This window comes from Dendrobium catenatum, unplaced genomic scaffold (genome assembly GCF_001605985.2).
Source record: "Dendrobium catenatum unplaced genomic scaffold, ASM160598v2 fragScaff_scaffold_2, whole genome shotgun sequence".
NCBI classification, from domain to species: domain Eukaryota; kingdom Viridiplantae; phylum Streptophyta; class Magnoliopsida; order Asparagales; family Orchidaceae; genus Dendrobium; species Dendrobium catenatum.
In genome coordinates this window covers 327,777-347,224 of record NW_021318464.1, presented here as the reverse complement: position 1 = coordinate 347,224, position 19,448 = coordinate 327,777, and the positions used below count along the sequence as shown (strand labels likewise).

General features: G+C 33.7%; 1 protein-coding gene across 2 annotated transcripts in view; it reads left to right on the top strand.

Annotated features, from left to right (window-relative positions):
• Positions 1–19,448, top strand: part of LOC110093579 (phosphoglucan, water dikinase, chloroplastic) — a 130,139-nt gene that overhangs the window by 86,246 nt on the left and 24,445 nt on the right. The window contains exons 14-18 of one of the 2 annotated variants that reach the window (XR_003700409.1): positions 5,973–6,059; positions 6,171–6,257; positions 6,338–6,414; positions 17,782–17,936; positions 18,075–18,201. Coding sequence is in view for 1 of the 2 variants with exons in the window: in XM_020818510.2 (XP_020674169.1) it covers positions 5,973–6,059; positions 6,171–6,257; positions 6,338–6,414; positions 17,782–17,941; positions 18,075–18,201 (538 nt within the window). In the remaining variant the exon portion in view is untranslated. Of the gene's footprint in view, positions 1–5,972; positions 6,060–6,170; positions 6,258–6,337; positions 6,415–17,781; positions 17,942–18,074; positions 18,202–19,448 lie in introns of both variants that reach the window. The other variant, XM_020818510.2, reaches the window with a different exon arrangement.

Below are 19,448 nucleotides of genomic sequence, written 5' to 3'. Positions count from 1 at the left end.
AGGTTCAGGTCGGGTTTTCGGGTTGGGTCAAATATTGACATATGTACTCAGGAGGTTCAATTGATCAAGGAAATGGAGAATCTGAGAGTTCCTAAACTTGATAGTGCTTGTTGAATGGAGTGTGAAGTCTTTGAGATTGACTAGTTAACTCTAACCCAGAATTTGTGTGCTGTTTTGATCAAGTCCTATCGATTCCGAAAGGAGATGGACCTGTAGTTGGTGAGTCATATGACCATGTTGGTGAATGGTATAAGGAGCTTGAGGTCATCTTGTCGTTAAAGGTGAGTAGTGGTGTTTTTGGAGTGATGAGTTCCTAAGCTTGGTAGTGGTTGTTGAATGGAGTGTGATGTAGACAAAGGGGGGTCAACTCATATCCAAAATAAGTTGATTTTGACTTCCCTTGAGTTTACAAGCTCAATCAAATTTGAGCTGGAATTTAGCTCATTTATGAGCCGGTCTTTAGTTCATTTATTGAACTAAGGGTTAGCTCATTATTAGCTAAGTTTTAGTTCATAGTTATCTTTTAATTAAATGTAATTTTTATTGTTTTTATGTCTTAATTAAAGTTTGTCTCTTGGAAATCCAAAATGGCTTTTGGAATTCCAAGATGTTTTGTTCTCCCATGCCATGGCTCCTTGGCTTCCACGGTGGGCTGTTGTTTTCCGTGCATGGCTCTTGGATCTTACGGTGGCTGCTGGTTTTTCGAGCTGGGGGCTTTCCCGTGGCTTTTGGCGCCTTGGTTCCGTGCGGTCCCTTTGGTTCCTGTGGTTGCTCCTTCGGTTCCTGGGCTGGGCTGTTTTTCTGTGAAAAGCAAGGGGCTTTTCATGGCTTGTGTTGCTTGGATTCTTGTGGGAATTCAATGTTATGTGGCTTTTTGTATTCTCCCTTTAATACCTATAAATATGAGGGGTTTGTAATATTTTAAAATAGTGAATGTTATGTGATTTTTGGAAAAGTAAACCTGCGGGTTTCTTGGAAAAGCTTGCGAGCTTTGTCCACCTTCTTCCTCTCATCTCCTCTGAAAATCTTGCGAGCTCTTTCCACCCTTCTTCTCGGGCTTCTAATCTCTTTCGTCTCTCCGCAAGTTTACACCTCACATGTATCCCTCTTCTATAAGTGAAGCAAGTTTAGGATGTCTTTTTTTATTTCAAGTCTATTTTGTAAGTGTCAAATTTATGAAATCGTCATTTGTAGTTTTTAATTTCTGCTTATTAGTCTTTCTTGAAATGTAAGAGTTTGCTCGCTCCCTATTTGCGAGCAAGTTTCGTCGTAGTCTTTTTACATTGCCGGCGAAGGTCCTCGGGTCCCCCATCCCCCGGATTTTTGCCCGCATTGGAGTGTGAAGTTTCTGATATAGGCGCTTTACTGTAGCCGAGTATAGAGGCCTGGAAAGAGGATTTGATTGAGATGAGTGACAATATGTTTGTTTGATGAAGAACATCCTAGTTGCCTAGCATAGGGACAGCTGTCTAATGGAGTATTAATACAATTGCTGGTAGCAACTCAACTGCTCAGGTGGGGTCCAATACCTCCTTTATCATCTATAGGAGAAGAGGCTTTAAGGGGAAACTCTTAGGGAAATATGTTAGGGGCATTTATTAAGGGATTTGAGCTATTTAAGGGGGAGATTGTGGAGGGTTAAGGTTCATATTGAGTTTTGTTTTCTGCATCTGTTTTTGTTGGGTGTTTGGGTTCGTATTGGCTATTAGGAATTGTGTGAGAGATGACTCACCTCTTGAATAGTAAATCAACTTGTATCTTATCTTTCGTTGCTCGGAAATTAGTAAATACAACACTCTTGGTGTTATTTCTTAATCTGTTTGGTGTAAGTTGTTGTTTTTTTTATTATTGTGTGCTGTTTTGATCAAGTCCTATCAATTCTAAGAGGAGATGGACCTGTAGCTGGCGAGTCATATGACTAGGTTGGCAAATGGCATAGGAAGCTTGAGTAATCTTGTCATTAAAGGAGAGTAGTGGTGTTTTTGGAATGAAGAGTTCCTGAGCTTGTTAGTGGTTGTTGACAGGAGTATAGAGGCCTGGAAGGAGGAAGATTTGATTGAGATGCGTGACGATCTGTTTGTTTGATGAAGAACTTCCTAGTTTCCTAGCATATGGACATCTCTCTAGCGGATGTGGCACCATCGTTCTCCTTGGGCAGTTTCCTCTCTAGTTTCGTGTGAGTCCTTTAAGGGATCTTTTCCTAAGAGTGAAGACCCTCGTCACGACTTTATTGCTATCTATTAAATCACCTAAGAATGCGATTATGGGTATACACATTAAACTTGCTTATATCATCAAAATATCCTAAATCTTAAAAATTTACTTGCATGCAAATAGCAGTTCAATAAAGTTTTAAGAATCAACAAATATTAGGCTTAAGAATAATCTGCTCTCTTTATTAGAGATTGAATCTTACCATAATTAGAGATCATACTCGAGATGGATTTCCTTATTTTTATCTTCTTGAAGTATTGTTCTTTTGTAAACTACCAATTAAAATATAAGTTTCAATTTATATCAATTCGATATTTAACATTACAATTATGACTCAAATAACCTCAGAAAGATATTTTTAGCTTGAAATGATTTCTCATAATTCAAGCCTTCAAATCTGTCAACCCAAAATCAAACTCGATTTGCGGAGAGAAATTCAATAAATTGAACATTACATTATAATCCCTAGCTTTCCCATTTCTTCTTCTCATATTCATTTTCTCTCTTCTTCTATTGATACCCTCTTCTATTCTTCCGTTAGCCAAACCCTTCTCCAGCTCTCTATTTCGCCCAGCTGATGGGATTACGGGAAAGGAAGTAAGATGAAATGCTAATCACTTTCACTTAAGTTAATATATAAGTAATTATATAAACTATTAGCCTTTAAAACCATCCCAATCATACGATCAAAGCATCAGTTGTTGCATGCGTCTTTTACTGGATTTGCAAAAGTGTTAAATCTCAGCCCCTAATTCCTGTATGAATCCAACTGTGTAGGATAGATATCCGTGGAAAGCATTGGGTACTTACCATAGCTAGACATCTGATTTAGGAAGGATTATATTACAACAATTATTCATTTTTTGTAGTTATGTGTTTCCTTAGTAAGACCTCTTGTATAGATCTATAAAAAGATCAATGATGTTGTATAATAAAGTTATGGTTTTTCTCTCAAATCTCTTGATTTTAACAACTAGTTTATTAAATGATCAAGAATGCGCTCTAATTAAGCTCAGCCACTTATAGTTTGTTTAGCGTATTAGTTATTTTGCAGCTCTAGTTAAGAGGTTTGAGATTTGTGGTTGTCCCTTGTTTTATGCAAGTGAGCTTTCTTTTTTACATTTCATCATAATTGTTATTTTGTGCTTTTTCCATATAATGTATCTTGCTTGCTATCATGATTCATGATGCTAAAGAGATTTACTTATTTATAAAATTGAGTGCATGTTGAGTGCCAAACACTTTCTTATCCATTAGGTCATCAATGAATGAATACTGACACATTTCAAAGAAAAATAATTTTTTGTTTTCTATCCTAGTTATTTACTGTAGGAGTCGTACTAGAAATGGTGTAGGTGTTATTATAGATAAGAGTTTAAAGGATAATGTTATAAAAATTAATAGGATTGTAGATAGAATTATAGCTTTAAAGATTGTTGTTGATGATAAGATTGTTAATATTATAAGTGCTTATGCTCCTCAAGTAGGTTTGGATATGAGCTCTAAATTAAATTTTTGGAATGACTTAGAAGAATTAATACAAAAGATACCGAAGAAAGAGTTTTTATTGGAGGAGATTTAAAGGGACATGTTGGTAGAGAGGTAGATGATTTTAAAAGCAATATTCATGGTGATCATGGATTTGGAACGACGAATGTAGGTGTCAATATCATATTAGATTTTTGTTTAGCTTATGATTTTTCAATTGCTAATACCTTATTTAAGAAAAGGAATGAGCATCTCATCACTTATAAAAATGGAAATAGTACAACCCAGATTGACTATTTTCTTATTAGAAAATTAAATCGTTTAGATTGCAAAGATTGTAAAGTTATTCCGAGTGAAAATTTATGTACCCAACATCGATTATTAGTTTTGGACTTTAAGATAAAGGGGCATAAAATAAAAAATAAAGTAAAACAATTTTCTAGGATTAAATGGGGGCATTTAAAGAATATTAACAAAAATATTTTTGGAGATAAGATTTTAGATCGTAAGATTCTGTCTGTGCATGAGGATGCTAATATTATGTGGGAAAAAGTGGCTAGTGATATTAAGAATATTGCAAAAGATGTCCTTGGAGTATCAAAGGGAAAAGCTCCTAATAGTAAAAATAGTTGGTGGTGGAATCCTAATGTGCAAGAAAAAATTAAAAATAAGAAGCTTTGTTATAAAAACTGGTTTAATTTTAAAAATTCTGATAATTGGGAAATATATAAAGTGGCTCGTAAGGATGCTAAGAAAGCAATATGCGATGCAAAGGCATTAGCTTTTAGTGATTTATATAATAGATTAGATACTAAAGAGGGAGAAAGATATATGTATAAGTTAGCCAAACAAAGAGATAGGAGTAGTAAGGATTTAGTTCAAGTGAAGTGTATTAAAGATGAAGATCAAAAAATACTTTTCTTAGAAGATGATATTCAACAAAGATGGATGAGATATTTTGCTAAACTTTTTAATGAAGACTGTGAAAATAAGATTGACTATAGTGACCTTAGCACCCTAAATGAAAATAAAGATTTATGTTTTTATCGGCGTATTAGTAAAACTGAAATTAGAGAGGCTTTAAAGAAAATGAAGGGTGGAAAAGCTGTTGGACCTGATGATATTCCAATAGAGGTGTGGAAATGCTTAGGAGATGAAGGAATTTCATGGCTTACTAAACTTTTTAATACTATTTTGAAGACTAAAAAGATGCCAGATGAGTGGAGAATGAGTATGTTAATTCCTATTTTTAAGAATAAAGGTGATGCACAAGATTGTGCGAATTATAGAGGTATTAAGTTAATGTGTCATACTTTAAAACTATGGGAGCGAGTTATGGAGCATAGGTTGCGGCGTGATACTAATGTTTCTCAAAATCAATTTGGATTCATGCCGGGTAGGTCGACTATGGAAGCCATACATTTATTAAGAGGTTTGATGGAGAAATATAGAGAAAATAAGGAGGATCTACATATGATATTTATTGATTTAGAAAAAGCATATGATAAAGTTCCAAGAGAAGTGCTATGGAGAGTTCTTAAAAAGAAAGGAGTCAATAATGCTTATATTCAAATCATTAAAGATATGTATGCAGGAGCTATTACATGTGTTCAAACACAAGGTGGCTATCACAATCCTCTTTTAACAAAGAAAGAAAAGGAGGAAACTTATTAAAACTTAGATCATCCAAAAAAAATCACCAAGTAAAGCAAAGTTAGCACAAAAATCGGCTAACTTATTACATTTTCTATGAGAAAAATGAAATAAAAAATTCTCAAAATCTTTCAAAAAAGATAAGTCTTCCGCCATGTCATTATCCATTTTTCCAAATGCTTTATCAACCGAACCTTGCAGATACTTGACAACATTGTAATTGTCTCCCTCAATTATAATCCCTTTGACTTCCATCATCCATTCTTGTAGTATCATTTTCAAAGATCGAAAAGCCAAAAGCTTTGATGGTTTGGTCACATAAAAAGGCGGCCTTCTGATGACCCGGTTAGTAGAGTAGAGGTATTACATTTGATTTATGTTAAGAAAGGTAGGGGTAGACCTAAAAAGACTTGGTTAGAAAATATTAGGAATGACCTTTCTTTATTAGATTTAAACGAGAATTTGACTTTTAATAGGACACAATGGAAAAAAAGGATTCATGTAGCCGACCCCACATAGTGGGATAAAGGCTTGATGTTGTTGTTGTTGTTGTTGTTGTATCCTAGTTATTTACTGTATAAACATTTCTTATAGTAATCATTTCTGGTGTTTTTTAGGTAGAGAGCATCGATCCTGGTTCAATGGCTTCATCTATCAAAGGGCCTGTTATTCTTGCCGTCAAAAAAGCCAATGGTGATGAGGAGGTTATAGACACATCCAACCTAACTAATGGATTACATTTTCCATGCTTGTGACTACAATTTGTTGGGATCCATTTTTAACATGTCTTTTTTTTATTTATCATATTCTGACAGGTTAAGGCTGCTGGGAGTAATATTGTAGGGGTTATTCTAGCACAAGAGCTACCTCACTTATCACACCTTGGTGTTAGGGCCCGACAGGTTCGCTTTATTGTGCACTTCTAAGCTACTGTGGGTTCTTTGATAAAAATTGTTAATGTAGTGTATTCTCCCTTGCGTAGGAAAAGGTGGTTTTTGTGACATGTGAAGATGAAGAAGAAATTGCTAAGTTTGAAGCACTGGAAGGAAAATCTGTGAGGTTATATATATACTTGAAAAACTAACCTTTGTTAGCATACCCGCTGTTTTTTAGACTCAGTTTAAACTAATTTGTTAAAAAATACTTTATCCGTTACTTTGTTCAATTGCTAGATTTTTTTCTTGTATTTTTACCCAAAATTGAAGGGCCTTGCCGTTTTAATTGAATATTTCTGTTGGGATCATAAAGACCCCATTTGATTGAGCACAATTTTAATGCAAAACGCAAATCTCAAGGCATTTCAGAAGCTAAATTAACTGTTCGAACTTGCACAAAAATCAAATGAGCTCGAAATGATGCAAAAGCTTATTTAGATGAACTTGTCAACACAAGAATTGCCTAGTTTTTATAAAATTTCAAAATTGTTAGATCAGTTCATGGCAAATTAGTTGGATTTCCAGTTGGGTTACTCTTCGTAACACGCCACGATACCTCTTATTTATAACGCAGAGTGTCACAAAAATAAACATAAGATTCATAATTTTTAACATCTAATATTTTCATCATTTGAATACTTATTTATTTTCTATCCATTAAACAATACATTTCCTAAATAAACAGAAGCATCTAAATTTAATTATTCCCAATATCGTTATAAAAATAATTACAGAGCCACTAATAAAAATCAAAATACATTACCATAATTTTATCAGATTACATATCTAACATGAGGACTCATAAAAATTGATAAACATAAACTTAAATATTCAATAACCTGAGACTACTCTGCTTCAACTTTTTTTTTTTTTTTTTTTTTTTCTGTAACAACAGATAGTATGAAAATTTGTGAGCTATTTCTTACATATATATATTTACTCCAACTACATTACCACATATGTTCTGAATTATGATTGTATTTCTCTGTGACACTTTACGTTATTGGTAGGGGTATTGCGTGGTGTTATAGTCTTCTTCCTAGAAGGCAACCTTTGTTGTTGATTGTAAGGAAGGAGATAGCAGTATCATCCCGCCATCACCGCCTCCAATGGTTAAGGAGAAGTTGAACTAAACCTTGTTTTTTTACTAATTTGGATAAGATGGATGTAAACCGTTTGTGTCGGCATCGGCTGGTTGTTGCTTTGTTAATTTGCTAAATTTTCTGCTTTCTAGAGTCACTGACCTCCACAGACTTTGTTTTGCAATTTATTTACTTGAAATCATTATTATGAAAGAGAACATTTTTGACACCAAAATAGCTAGCCTGTAAGATCCAGCATTCAGGCATGAAAACTTTAAATTTATTTAATTATACTTTTAAGAATGAATTTTAATAATAACCAATTGTTCAATTAGTGATAACAGTAATTAATATTAGTAAACTAGTTAAGTGAATAATAATGAATTTTTAAGTAATAATTTACTGTTATCTAATTTAATTAGATAAGTTCATAACTCTGAAGAGGTGCCTTCTTTAAACGTGAGTAAGAGAGTAGTTTCACCTCCAAATGATGTGGAACCACATGGGCATTTCCGTTGGATGAGAATGAAAGCAGTTATGGGTATGTGTGGGCCCTCTCTCACATTTTTTCTGTTTGGAATTCCCAAGAGCAAATGGGTTATAGGCTTGGAAAACGAAATTGGATAATGCAGCACAGGCGGACTTTGCATTTCTGTGAAGGTTCATTCGGCATAGTGTTCTTGTAGAGAAGATCAGAACAGATGTCTTTGGCATAAAGGAGTTCGGCCAAATTTCCTACAGCAGTTCTGTACAGTGCAAATTTTATTTAGTAGATTTCTGCCTAGTGCTGAAGGAATTTTCTTGAGGCTGTGAAGGAAAGGAAAACAGTAGTACAGGTAAGTGAAATGGAAGTTATCTGAAATTTGTAACCAAGATTGGGATGTGATTAATTTGAAATTGGGTGATGAATTGTAGTTTGATGTTAAGTGTGCAAACTAATTGAAGAGAGAAAGAAGAATAAGAAGTAGAAGAAAGGAGGTAAGAATTATGATGTTTGTTGTTATCTTTTGTATTACCTATTTAGTAAAGTTTCTAAAGATGATAAATTAATCGTATTGTAGGATTATTCGTATATGCAGAAGAGAGGTTTTGAGGTAAGCATAAAACAAGTTAATGTTATGAAAAATTTATTTAAGCAATAAATTATGGAATGTATGAAGTGTAAGATAAATGATTGTAGGTTACTTATAATCGAATAAGAGTGCAAGGTAGAGTTGAAAAGATGAATCATCAAGGAGGTAAGTAATGCATGTATATTTTAAATACAATGACTCTCAATTATAAGTATGGAGGTTAAATCTAGATGCATTAAAGTAAAAGGTTATCAAAAGTCGTTTAATGTATAGGAAGGATTATACCTTTAAGTTTTTAAGTATGAACAGCCAGATACATAATTTAATCAGGTAAGTATAAAATAAGGTTTAGTATGTTAATCTAAAAATTTTCCCATTTGATACTATTTTGGAAAGATGTCAATTTTCTTATATATGGTATGCATTTTAATTGTATACAGATTTGAACAGAAATGATTATAAAAGCATGCAACAACTTAATTATGACTTATTAATACTGGAAAGTTTAGTGAATATCACTTTAAAAGTAAAATTTGGCTATAAATGATGTATAGCTTACAAATGTAGGTGGGGTTCCCATATCTAAGACTACATTGTAAGTAGGACAAAAGGGACCACAGAGATTATGATTCCTGCATAGCAGGTGGTAAAAGGGCCCCCCTAAAGAGACAAAAAAGGACCTCTAGGTAATTTAATGGCGATAATGCCAGGTTTACCTGGGCTCCATTGAATAATGTTATGAAAGTGTAGCCAAATCTTTCATAGACTAAAATTTATATTCATAGTAGGATTTAAAAGAAGTAAAATATTAATGTTAAGTATGAATTTATGATGATTTTAATGTTTGATTATTTTCAATGATTACACTTAAAATGTTAATTAATTTTCAAAGCTATTGAGCCTCATAGCTCACCGGTATATTTCTTACTAGCTGTTGTTATAGAAAAGGGGAAGGAGAAGATCGTTGAAGATTAATTTTGCAAGTTATTTCTTCTTTATGTTAATGTTATCTTTGTTAGTGAGTCTACTTTTTAGGTATGTAAATTTTCGTGTGATGTGTTACTTTGGATTTCTGTAGTGGCTCGGTAAGTATGTCTTGTTGAAGTTTAAAGTTATTACGTGCTTCCGTTAATGTGATGAATGAAAATGTTCGATTTTTTATAAAAATTTTTAGATTTTCAAAAGTATCATGTGATTGATTGATGAAAATATTTTGTTTATGATAGTAGTACTCCCAGTACTGCTAAGAGGTATTATGTGATGTTACATAGTCATTGTCTTTATTTTTCAATGATCCATAATTTAATCGAGAAATCTTTTCATTATTATTTCATCAATCCGATTGTCTGAATTTTGATCCATCACTTCCATTGAAGTTGTGGCATTAAGATCTATGAAGGTGTATATTTGATTTACCCATTCAAGATAGTTGTCAAACCATCCCTGCTCGTTCAAGTCAACTTCAATTTTGAAAGGCTATTCAAGTCAACATGGGGTAGAATAATTCTTCAAGACTTGCACCACAAAATTGCTTCCTTAGCATCTTTAAGGTTGTGCCATCTCCACCATTTGGAGGAGGATTTTTCAAACTATCCTCAGTGATCACCATGACGTTTCAACATCATGTCGTCTGCCACTGCAACGTCAATGCCTCCTTTGCCCCAAGGACCTCGCTTACTTTTTAGTGCCTCTTCATCCACTGCCCCGTTGTTGTGTCACACTCATCTCTAAGAGGAGGATAGACTCTAAAATCCTCACCTTGACTTTTTAGTGTTACTTTATTTGCCATCGCGAGGTCCTTCCACCTTTACATCCTGGAGGACTATCCCAATGCTTGAACTAATTGTGTCATCAATTTTGAGGATTCTAGTAACAACTTATATTCCATCCTTTCTCCAAGTTCAAAGAAAGTCGATTTGTAGAAGTTGTTTTGACTTAGGCCAAAAATACAGTTCTTTCTTTTCAATTTTTTTTTTTTTGAAAAAATCATGTTGTCCCTTCTCATTTTATTTTAGTTCTCTAATTGCGTGTGGTCTACGGGGAAAATTGCTATTTTTGGCAGAATTTTTTGACGGATTGTTTTTCTTTGGAAGCATCGATGGAATCTCTGTCACAAAATTGGACGGTGTAAAACTGGGAATTTTCGGCTTATATTATTGATTTGTTCACATTATCATATAGTAGAAATTACGTGGATGAATTTTGTTTCCATGAGAAAGGATTTTTTTTTCCATGAGAAATTTAGGATACTTATTACAAATTAGTTGAATATAAGAGCGTGTATAGATTTTTTAAAACAATTATTGCTGATGCATGTAAAAGTTCCTATAAAATATATATTTTTTAAATTTGGCACAATTTGATATGATGTGTGAATAGAGAGCAAATACACGAGATGTAAAAGAGGGTCGTTGATATGAACTAGAAGCGATAACATGTCGACCATTTATTATAGGACTCGTCTTCCTCATTCTTCAGTGTTATACTGCCAACATGAATAAATCTTAGAAAATATTATTTCATAAATGGATAATTCAAGGCAAGTGCAACTTGGTTAGAGCAATTCTGTTCTTCCATCTACATATAAACTGCACTTCTTTCCTTAGTCACTAGATGTCTTCTTACTATTTTTTAGTATTGTTCACGTGTAGGATTTTTTAGAACACATTTTATATGGATATTTAAAGTCAAAGTAATTGGATGTATAATCAACTATTTCTTGGACGATAGATATTAATTGATGAATTCATCAAAGGAGTCATTTTTTCCATCCAGGTGGCCTGCCAATTATCTTCTTTTATATGTGGTAGGAGATTTCATTGTCTTTGTTCATAGCACAAAAATCAAACATACCTTCCAAAAGATAAGGTTACCATTGATTTATGTCGTAGAGGATTTATGCCAGAATATTAATTTTGGACTTCACATTGTTGAGTATGAACCACATTTTGACTTTTAATATGGTTTATCAACAAGTTTTTAGATAGTTTAGGAAGAAAATATTAGGACGTACGAAGATATTGTTTATGATACAACTGGCCTATAATTTAGAGAATATACAAAAGAGTCACAGATAGAGAAGCACAATATTTTTATGAATTATTACGTGTTGCGTTACAACCAATTTTGGATGAGTGTACTACTCACTCCTAATTATTAGTCATTTTTAGGATATTGAGTATAAAGACAGAATACAATGAACTTCAACATTATTTTATCAATTTTTTAAACTGCATAAGTAGAGCAACCTTGCATATAATATAATTCCAGCATATTTATACATGATTAAAAAGTTAATTTTCAGATTGAGTTTGATTGCTGCAAAAATAGATTGTTGTGTTAACGACTGCATATTGTACTATAAGGATGATTTGTTAAATATAGTATGTCGTCATTGTAGTTCACCACGATTTGAACCAAAATTAAAAAAATATAAAAAATAGAAGGATATTGCAATTAGTTGATTAATTTACTTAACTATTATTCGTAGATTGCAGCGCCTATATACGTCATTGAGCTTCGCAGCACACATGAGATGACATAGCAAACTTATTTCCCAAGCAGGTGTTTTAACTCATCCTTTAGAAGTTGGGCCTGCAAGCACTTAGGTCGAACACATCCTACTTTTGAAATGTATGATTGGGATAATGTGCAGATGATTTTACTCCATTCAGCCAAACAACCTCATTATATTCATGTTGTCCAGTGATGATCATCCCATACAATCTTCCACCTAAGATATGTATGACTACACCATACATGTTTCTTACACTTATCATACTTGGCCCATATAATCCAAAAGCAAAGATTGATGTGTTCATGCAACCCTTAATCGATGACCTTAAATTGTTGTGGGAAGAAGGCGCGGAAACATATACATTTCCACCAAATAGAATTTATAATGAAGGCGGCATTATTTTGGATAATTGGTAACTTTCCTGCATACCGTATGCTATCGGGTTGGAGCATTACAGGAAAGTTAGCTTGCCCATATTGTATGGAATTTACTAAATCATTCACATTAAAATATGGATGCAAGAATACTTGATTCAATTGTCTTCATACGTTCTTACCTGCTAACTATCCATTTAGAAAAAAAAAAAGATGCAAAGATAATAAAGAATTTTGAAAGCACAGTTAGACTCACCTATGAGACATGTTTACAAATATTAAGAAGTTAAATGAGAAACCACTTTGAATGGGTAAGGGTGTGTGGGCCAAGTTGACTAGGACTTGGGCCAGCCCAGATTATAATAGAAGGGTTCATAATAGGCTGAGCAGAGCTTCAAATATTGGGGGCATAGGGAATTCCCTCCATACTATCAGCTTAGTTCCACACACTTAGCATAGATGATGTATGTTTACATAGTTTATATGATCTCATATTTAAATAATTTCGTGCTTATTCATACTTACCAAATTTTGTTATAGAAAAAAGTTTTGGGTAGGGAACCCACTGTTGTTGAGTTGCACACTTGCACCCACTAATGCCAGGAGGACCTACAGTGCGAGGATCAGCGAGTGAGAAAGGCCTTTGTGATTATTGAAACATGCAATAATAATAAGAATGTTTAAGTGACATAGATATAATTGTTATATTTATCTTATATTTTTCTAGAGAACTATATATGACTTAGAGAGAGTCAGGCTGTAGTTCGTGAGAGATCCTTTATTGGATCGATGGATTATTCAGACTATAGTATATGGTCATATGTGGTTGGCATAATGCAGAAGTGCAGAGGTTATGAATTAGGCTTGCAAGCCTATGCATTTGAGGGATAGTTGTCTGGCGCATTAGGCTCCTCAAAGAGTAGCTCGGAGTTAGTTAGCCAAAATGTGTTTGCTCTGACTGTGGAACTAGAGCAAGTGCGAAAATTGCAAGTTGATATGCAAATGCTCGATGTGCTGCCCAGATTCATGGGGTAGTTTCATGAAATGAAGCCTGCACATCCATACTAGGAGAGTGAGGGGATAGAAAAGGATTAAAGTGTGGATGCTTGTATTTTTATTGGTTTTTGATTATGTGTATGAACCTCTGATGCACCGACACTTTGTTTTAAGAGGGTATGCAATGTCGGACACGTGTCGGACACGTCACCAGTGTGTCCCATTAAAAAAACAATTAAACCAGACACGCGTGTCTGACACGCGTGTTCGTCTATTATATAATTAAATAAATAAAAAATTCTAATCCCGCTATTTCATATTAGCCGGTTCACGCCCGAGTCTTCATCTTCTCCTTAACTCCGTATTCCTATTCATATTCGTGGTCTTCCCGGGCGATTGAGGCGAGCAGCGGTCGGTTGGAGATCGCACCCTTGGTCTTCCCTTAAGACCGTAAGCAAGAAGCCATCCTCCTTAGTTTCTGGCGTAGCTAAGGGAGCTCGACGCCAAACCGCAGAAAATTTTTCTAACCTGTAAGTTGATTTCGTTATTTTTTTCTCCATTCGTCATTTCTCTTCATTTATCAATGATTTTGTATATTTGTGATTAGAAGAGCATATTTTTTAAAAAAATATATTATTTGTTTTGGATTAAAATTATTCTTACAATAAAAATTTATTTATTTAATGCACTTTAACTGTGTTTTTGTTGCGATTTAATTGTGTTTTAAGTGCGCTTTAACTGTGCTTTTGTTGCACTTAAACTGCGATTTTGTTGCGCTTTAACTGTGCTTTTGTTGCGCTTTAACTGTGCTTTTGTTGCGCTTTCACAACGCTTTGTCTTATGATAAAAATTTGATAAGCCATTATGGATTCATGTTACCCCGCCAGGGGGTAGCGCCCCCTTGGACCCTCGGCATAGTTGCAAATTTCAATTGTTTTTTATTCAGATAGTCATAACACATGATGCAATAGTTCTTTAATTATTTTTTAACTTTGTTTGGCAATTTTTAATTGTTTTACAATAAGTTTTTATTTCTTCTACTTCACCAGTGATTTTTAAAAGCAAAATGAGCTCTAGTGCTGGTGGGAGTGGTTCTAAAGAGCCATATGTAGAAATCTCTAAGCCATTATGGATTCATGTTATAAAGTTAGGAAAAGCTTTTGGAGGAGGGAATGTGTCATTTAAATGCAATTATTGTGGTGGCACCTACGAAGGATCTTATTTTAGGGTGAAAGCACATCTTCTTAAGATTTGTGGCCATGGAATTAAAATGTGTCCTAAGATTACTACGTCACAGTTGATTGAATTGAATAGACAAGTTGATGAAGCAGAATCTAGGATCAAAAGGGCACTTCCTAAAGAGATATCTTTGTCATCTACCCATGGTTCATCCCACACTTCTTCCTCATCTGTTAGATTTGATTATTCATTATCATATAGAAGTGAAGGATATGATTGAAAGAAAAGAAAAGGAGTTGCCAGTAGTGCTTTAGAGAAGGCTTTTAACATGCAGCTGCGAGAAGAATTGATGGTGAAATTGCAAGGATGTTTTTTTTTTCAGCTGGACTTCCTTTCAACCTTGCAAGAAATTCTCATTACAAAAATGCATTCACTTTTGAATGTAATAACAGCCTTACAAGTTATGTTTCACCTGGCTAAAATGCATTAAGATCAAAATTATTGGAAAGGGAAAGAGCACATATTAAAACATTGCTTAAACCAACAAAAGGTGTGTGGAAAGAAAAAGTAGTTACTTTGATGTGTGATAGTTGGACTGATCCTCAAACATGACCACTCATTAATTTCATGGCCGTTACAAAGAATTGCCCAATGTTTATTAAAGCTGTGAATTCAGAATGAGAATACATGGATAAATATTTCATTGCCAATTTGATTAAAGAGGTGATAGTCATTATTGGATCTTCAAATGTTGTGCAGGTTATAACCGGTGTGTAGAGCTGTAGGATTGTTGGTGGAGCAAACTTATCCTCATATATTATGGACTCTATGTGTTGTGCACACTTTAAATATTGCTTTAAAAAAATATTTGTGCAGCAAAGAATATAGAGGCAAAGGAAATCATCTATGCTGAATATCATTGGACAATAGTGGTTGCATATGATGTTGTTTTGATCAGAAATTTCATTATGAACCACTCAATGAGACTTTCAATATTAATGATTTCTCACATTTGAGAATGTTAGCTATTGTTGAAACTCGTTTTGCCTCTATAATAATTCTGTTGAGAAGATTCAAATAAAAAATGCCCTTCAATCTATTGTAATTAGTGAGAAGTGGTCTTGCTATCGAAGATGATGTTGGGAAGGCAAGACATGTGAAAGAAAAGGTCTTAGATGATTTGTGGTGGGATGATATAGATTACATTTTTGCTTCCACTGATCCGATTTATGACATGTTGAGAGGCTGACACAGATAAATCATGTCTATATTTGATTTATGAGATGTGGAACTCTATGTTGACAAAAGTAAAAGAAATTATATACAGACATGAAAGAAAGTCACATAATGAAAACTCGAGTTTTTGGAGTATTGTCTATATCATTCTTGAGGATAGGTGGACTAAAAGCAACACACCTCTGCATTGTTTGGCCCACTCATTAAATCCAAGGCATATTTGTATTCATCTTTTAAATTAATTTTAAATTTCTTGGTAAATGATTATATAATTTTATATGCTTTGTATTATTTAAAGGTATTCAAGTAAAGAATGGTTTCAAAAAGACCCTCAACGTGTCTCACCACAAAGATTTAGAAGTTTCAAATATGAGAAAGATATGCTTGAAACGATATTTCCCAAATGAGGAGGAGAGAAGAAAAATTAATATTGAACTTGCAAAGTTCTTTGGATATTTAGAGGATTATGGTGATTAAGAATCTTTGGTTGATAGATGGATGATGGATCTAAAAATTTGGTGGTTGATTCATGGAGCTTCAGCAACGCTTCTTCAAACCATAGCAATAAAACTTCTTGGTCAAATATCATCCTCTTCCTGTTGTGAGAGAAATTGGAGCACATACTCATTTATTCAAATAATGAAAAGGAATAAAATAACTCCACAACGGGTTGAAGATTTAGTTTATGTGCATACAAATCTTCGTCTTCTATCAACTAAAACTCCACTTTATATGACAGGTGATAACAAGATGTGGGATGTTATTCGAGATGGGTTCGAGTTCCTTGATGATATGGGGTTATTGGAGGTTGCAAATCTTTCTCTAGATGAACCAGAGTTGGAAGCAATGATATTAAATGATGATGATATTGAAGGCCAAAGACCAATATCTGAATATAATTCTATCATTCCCTCTATTGAGTAGTTAGACCTTCATGTTGTACTAAATAATTTTTTGTTTATATTTTTGTGGTTGTACTAGACATTTTTGTACTAAACATCTTTATGTTATAAGATAAACAAGTTATCATTACTTTGATTTAATATTGCTTGCATTTTTTAATATAATATTGCTTGCATTTTTTAATATATAATATAATTTCTATATATTATTTAAAAAAATCATTATGCCGTGTCCACGCCGCATCCGTGTCCTATATTTTTAAAAAATGTCGTGTCCGTGTCACCGTGTCCGTGTCGGTGCATCATAGGTATGAACTAATATATTTTGACTATCGTTTGTACACCACAATGTTTGACTATCGTTTAATGCATTTAGAATGATGTTATTGTGGGATTTATGTTTATCTATTTTGCTTGTTGAGTTCATTTCTGCGAATTATACATTTTTTGTGGGTTATTGTAGGAGAATTAATGTGAAGGAGTTTTTTTTTTGTCTGGGCTATAGGTTTCCTGCGGATTTACCGTCGGAAATTTACCCGACAAAATTTTGGGTCGAATTCTTCACTGTCGGCTGAATTACTGGCGGAATATTTTGCTGGTAATTCCAACGAATAATTCCTCACAATTTTGCTGGTATTTCCTGTGGAAATTCAGTTCAAAATCCGAAGATATAAAACGACGAAAGACGTTTGAATATCCACCAGAAATCTATCGGTAGCATCTCCGACAAAATCTGATGCAAATCTCTTTTTAATGCGAGTTTTACCGACAAAATGAAAACGGTTGGAAATCCGCCGGAAATGTGTACTTGCGGCGGATTTTCCTCTTTTTCCGGTGATAAATCCATCGGAATTTCCCCGTATTCTTGTAGTGATGTAGCTGGTGCAATGAAAATTTTTCTCTTGCCGACGTGATTTCTAGTACCTAGCAATAATTTAAAATTTAGAATCTATCATCAGGTGAATTATCTTTCATTCATGCTGCTGCATCTTATAGTGTACTACCTGTTTCTTATTTTGTTGTTTCTTACATGTGAGTGAAAGGTCATCATTAACTAACTCCGTAGTCCTTAACCTCTCTTGTTTTATGGTTATATCTTACTCTTAAACCCTTATTGTTTCTGATGATGTAGGTTGGAGGCGTCAGCTGTAAAAGTTAATGTGTCTACCTTTTCCCCTGAAGATAGTGACGAGAAACAGTTCATGGATCTATCAAGTAACGGAAAATGTAGGAAAGAAACCGCAGCACTGCCTTACCCCCCTCCAGAGATCAGCATCCCGTTCTCAAGTAAGGTATTACATTGTATAAAATAAATTTATTTCATGAACTTTGTTCTTAGAATAACATGCTTAATTATTTCATGCATTGAAGCTTCCATTCTCTGCTAAAGTTACTAAGCTCTTTCACTATATATCTGTGGAGCAGAATGGCGTTCCTTATATCAAGGTTTCAACCAGTGTTCTGGAGCTTTCACAAGCAGTTATTGATTCGTGTGGTGCAAAGGCAACATCATGTGGTAGTCTTGCATCTCTAGCATCAATTTCTGGGAAAGGTAATATTACCTCTTTGACTCTTAATCCTAACCGTCATCTGTTTCCATTCATTATCTTATAATAAAGTTTCATTGAACTGCAAGCTAATTGTTAAGAGACTGTTAAGCGGGACTGTAGCTGCTATGTGCGGCTTCTCTTTTTCCCAGGGCTGTAACTTTGCATGTGTTTTTCTGGGATTCATCTTGTGCAGTTACAGTTGCGGAATTCCTGCTGGTGCCTTATTTTTTGGATTTGTTGTTCAAGAGTTTTACCACCGAGCGCCTACTGTACCTACGTGCAATAGATGATTTTTTGAGGCTGTTTAAATTTTTTTATTTTTGAATAAGGTTGAAGTATGAATTTGATGGTTAGGGAATCATACAGGACTGACTTTGTGTTAACTAAATCTACTGATTTAAGAATGAGTCGTCTAGAAGTAGATGTTCTTAGACATGCAACTTATGAATTTGGATTAATAAAATCATCTAGTGTTCAATCTTTTGTGTGCAATTTGTATGTCTTTTTTCTTCGAGTATGATACAAGTATGACTACTTAATTTGAGGGAAAGTCATCTCTTTGCACCAGCATAAGATCTGTATTTTTTACTTTGATAATTCTTTGATTGACTTAATTTCTTCTGCATATTTTGTTTTTGACTTGTTAATTCTTCTAATTTTGAATTTTAAATAATTGAAACTTTGTTTGTGATAACTAAATTATTATTATACTCTAGTTAAATTATAATTGTACTCTGTTTTATATTGTTTAAATTTTCTGCTTATTTTTGGATATATTTTATTATTTTTAATTTAGGTTCTAATTATTGTATTTATTTTCTACATCTAAAGAAATAAAACTTTTAATGCATCTAGTGGATTGCTATAGTTTCTGTTCAAGAGGTTAAAATCCTACACATCTGGCCTCGTTCAAGAGCAAAACCCCAGGGATAAGTGGTATCCACTAATCTAATAGCTATAATTTCCTTTGCATTATTTATGTTCATTCCATCTTTTCAGTTGCATTAGAAAACTCTTATCCTGAATTTTCCTACATCAAATTGGTATTCGAGTTTTAGGTTTTTTTCATCATGTTGACTAAATATTGGGCTTAGTATTGAGCCAAAAATGTAATTAATAAATGATGCAATTTAAATTGGATGGGATAAGTTATGATTTTAGACAAATGCATTGTAATTATCATCAAGCTCAAAATAATATTCTTACATTTGATGGTAGGTAAAGTCTTAGAAGGTTTTTGAATGAATAA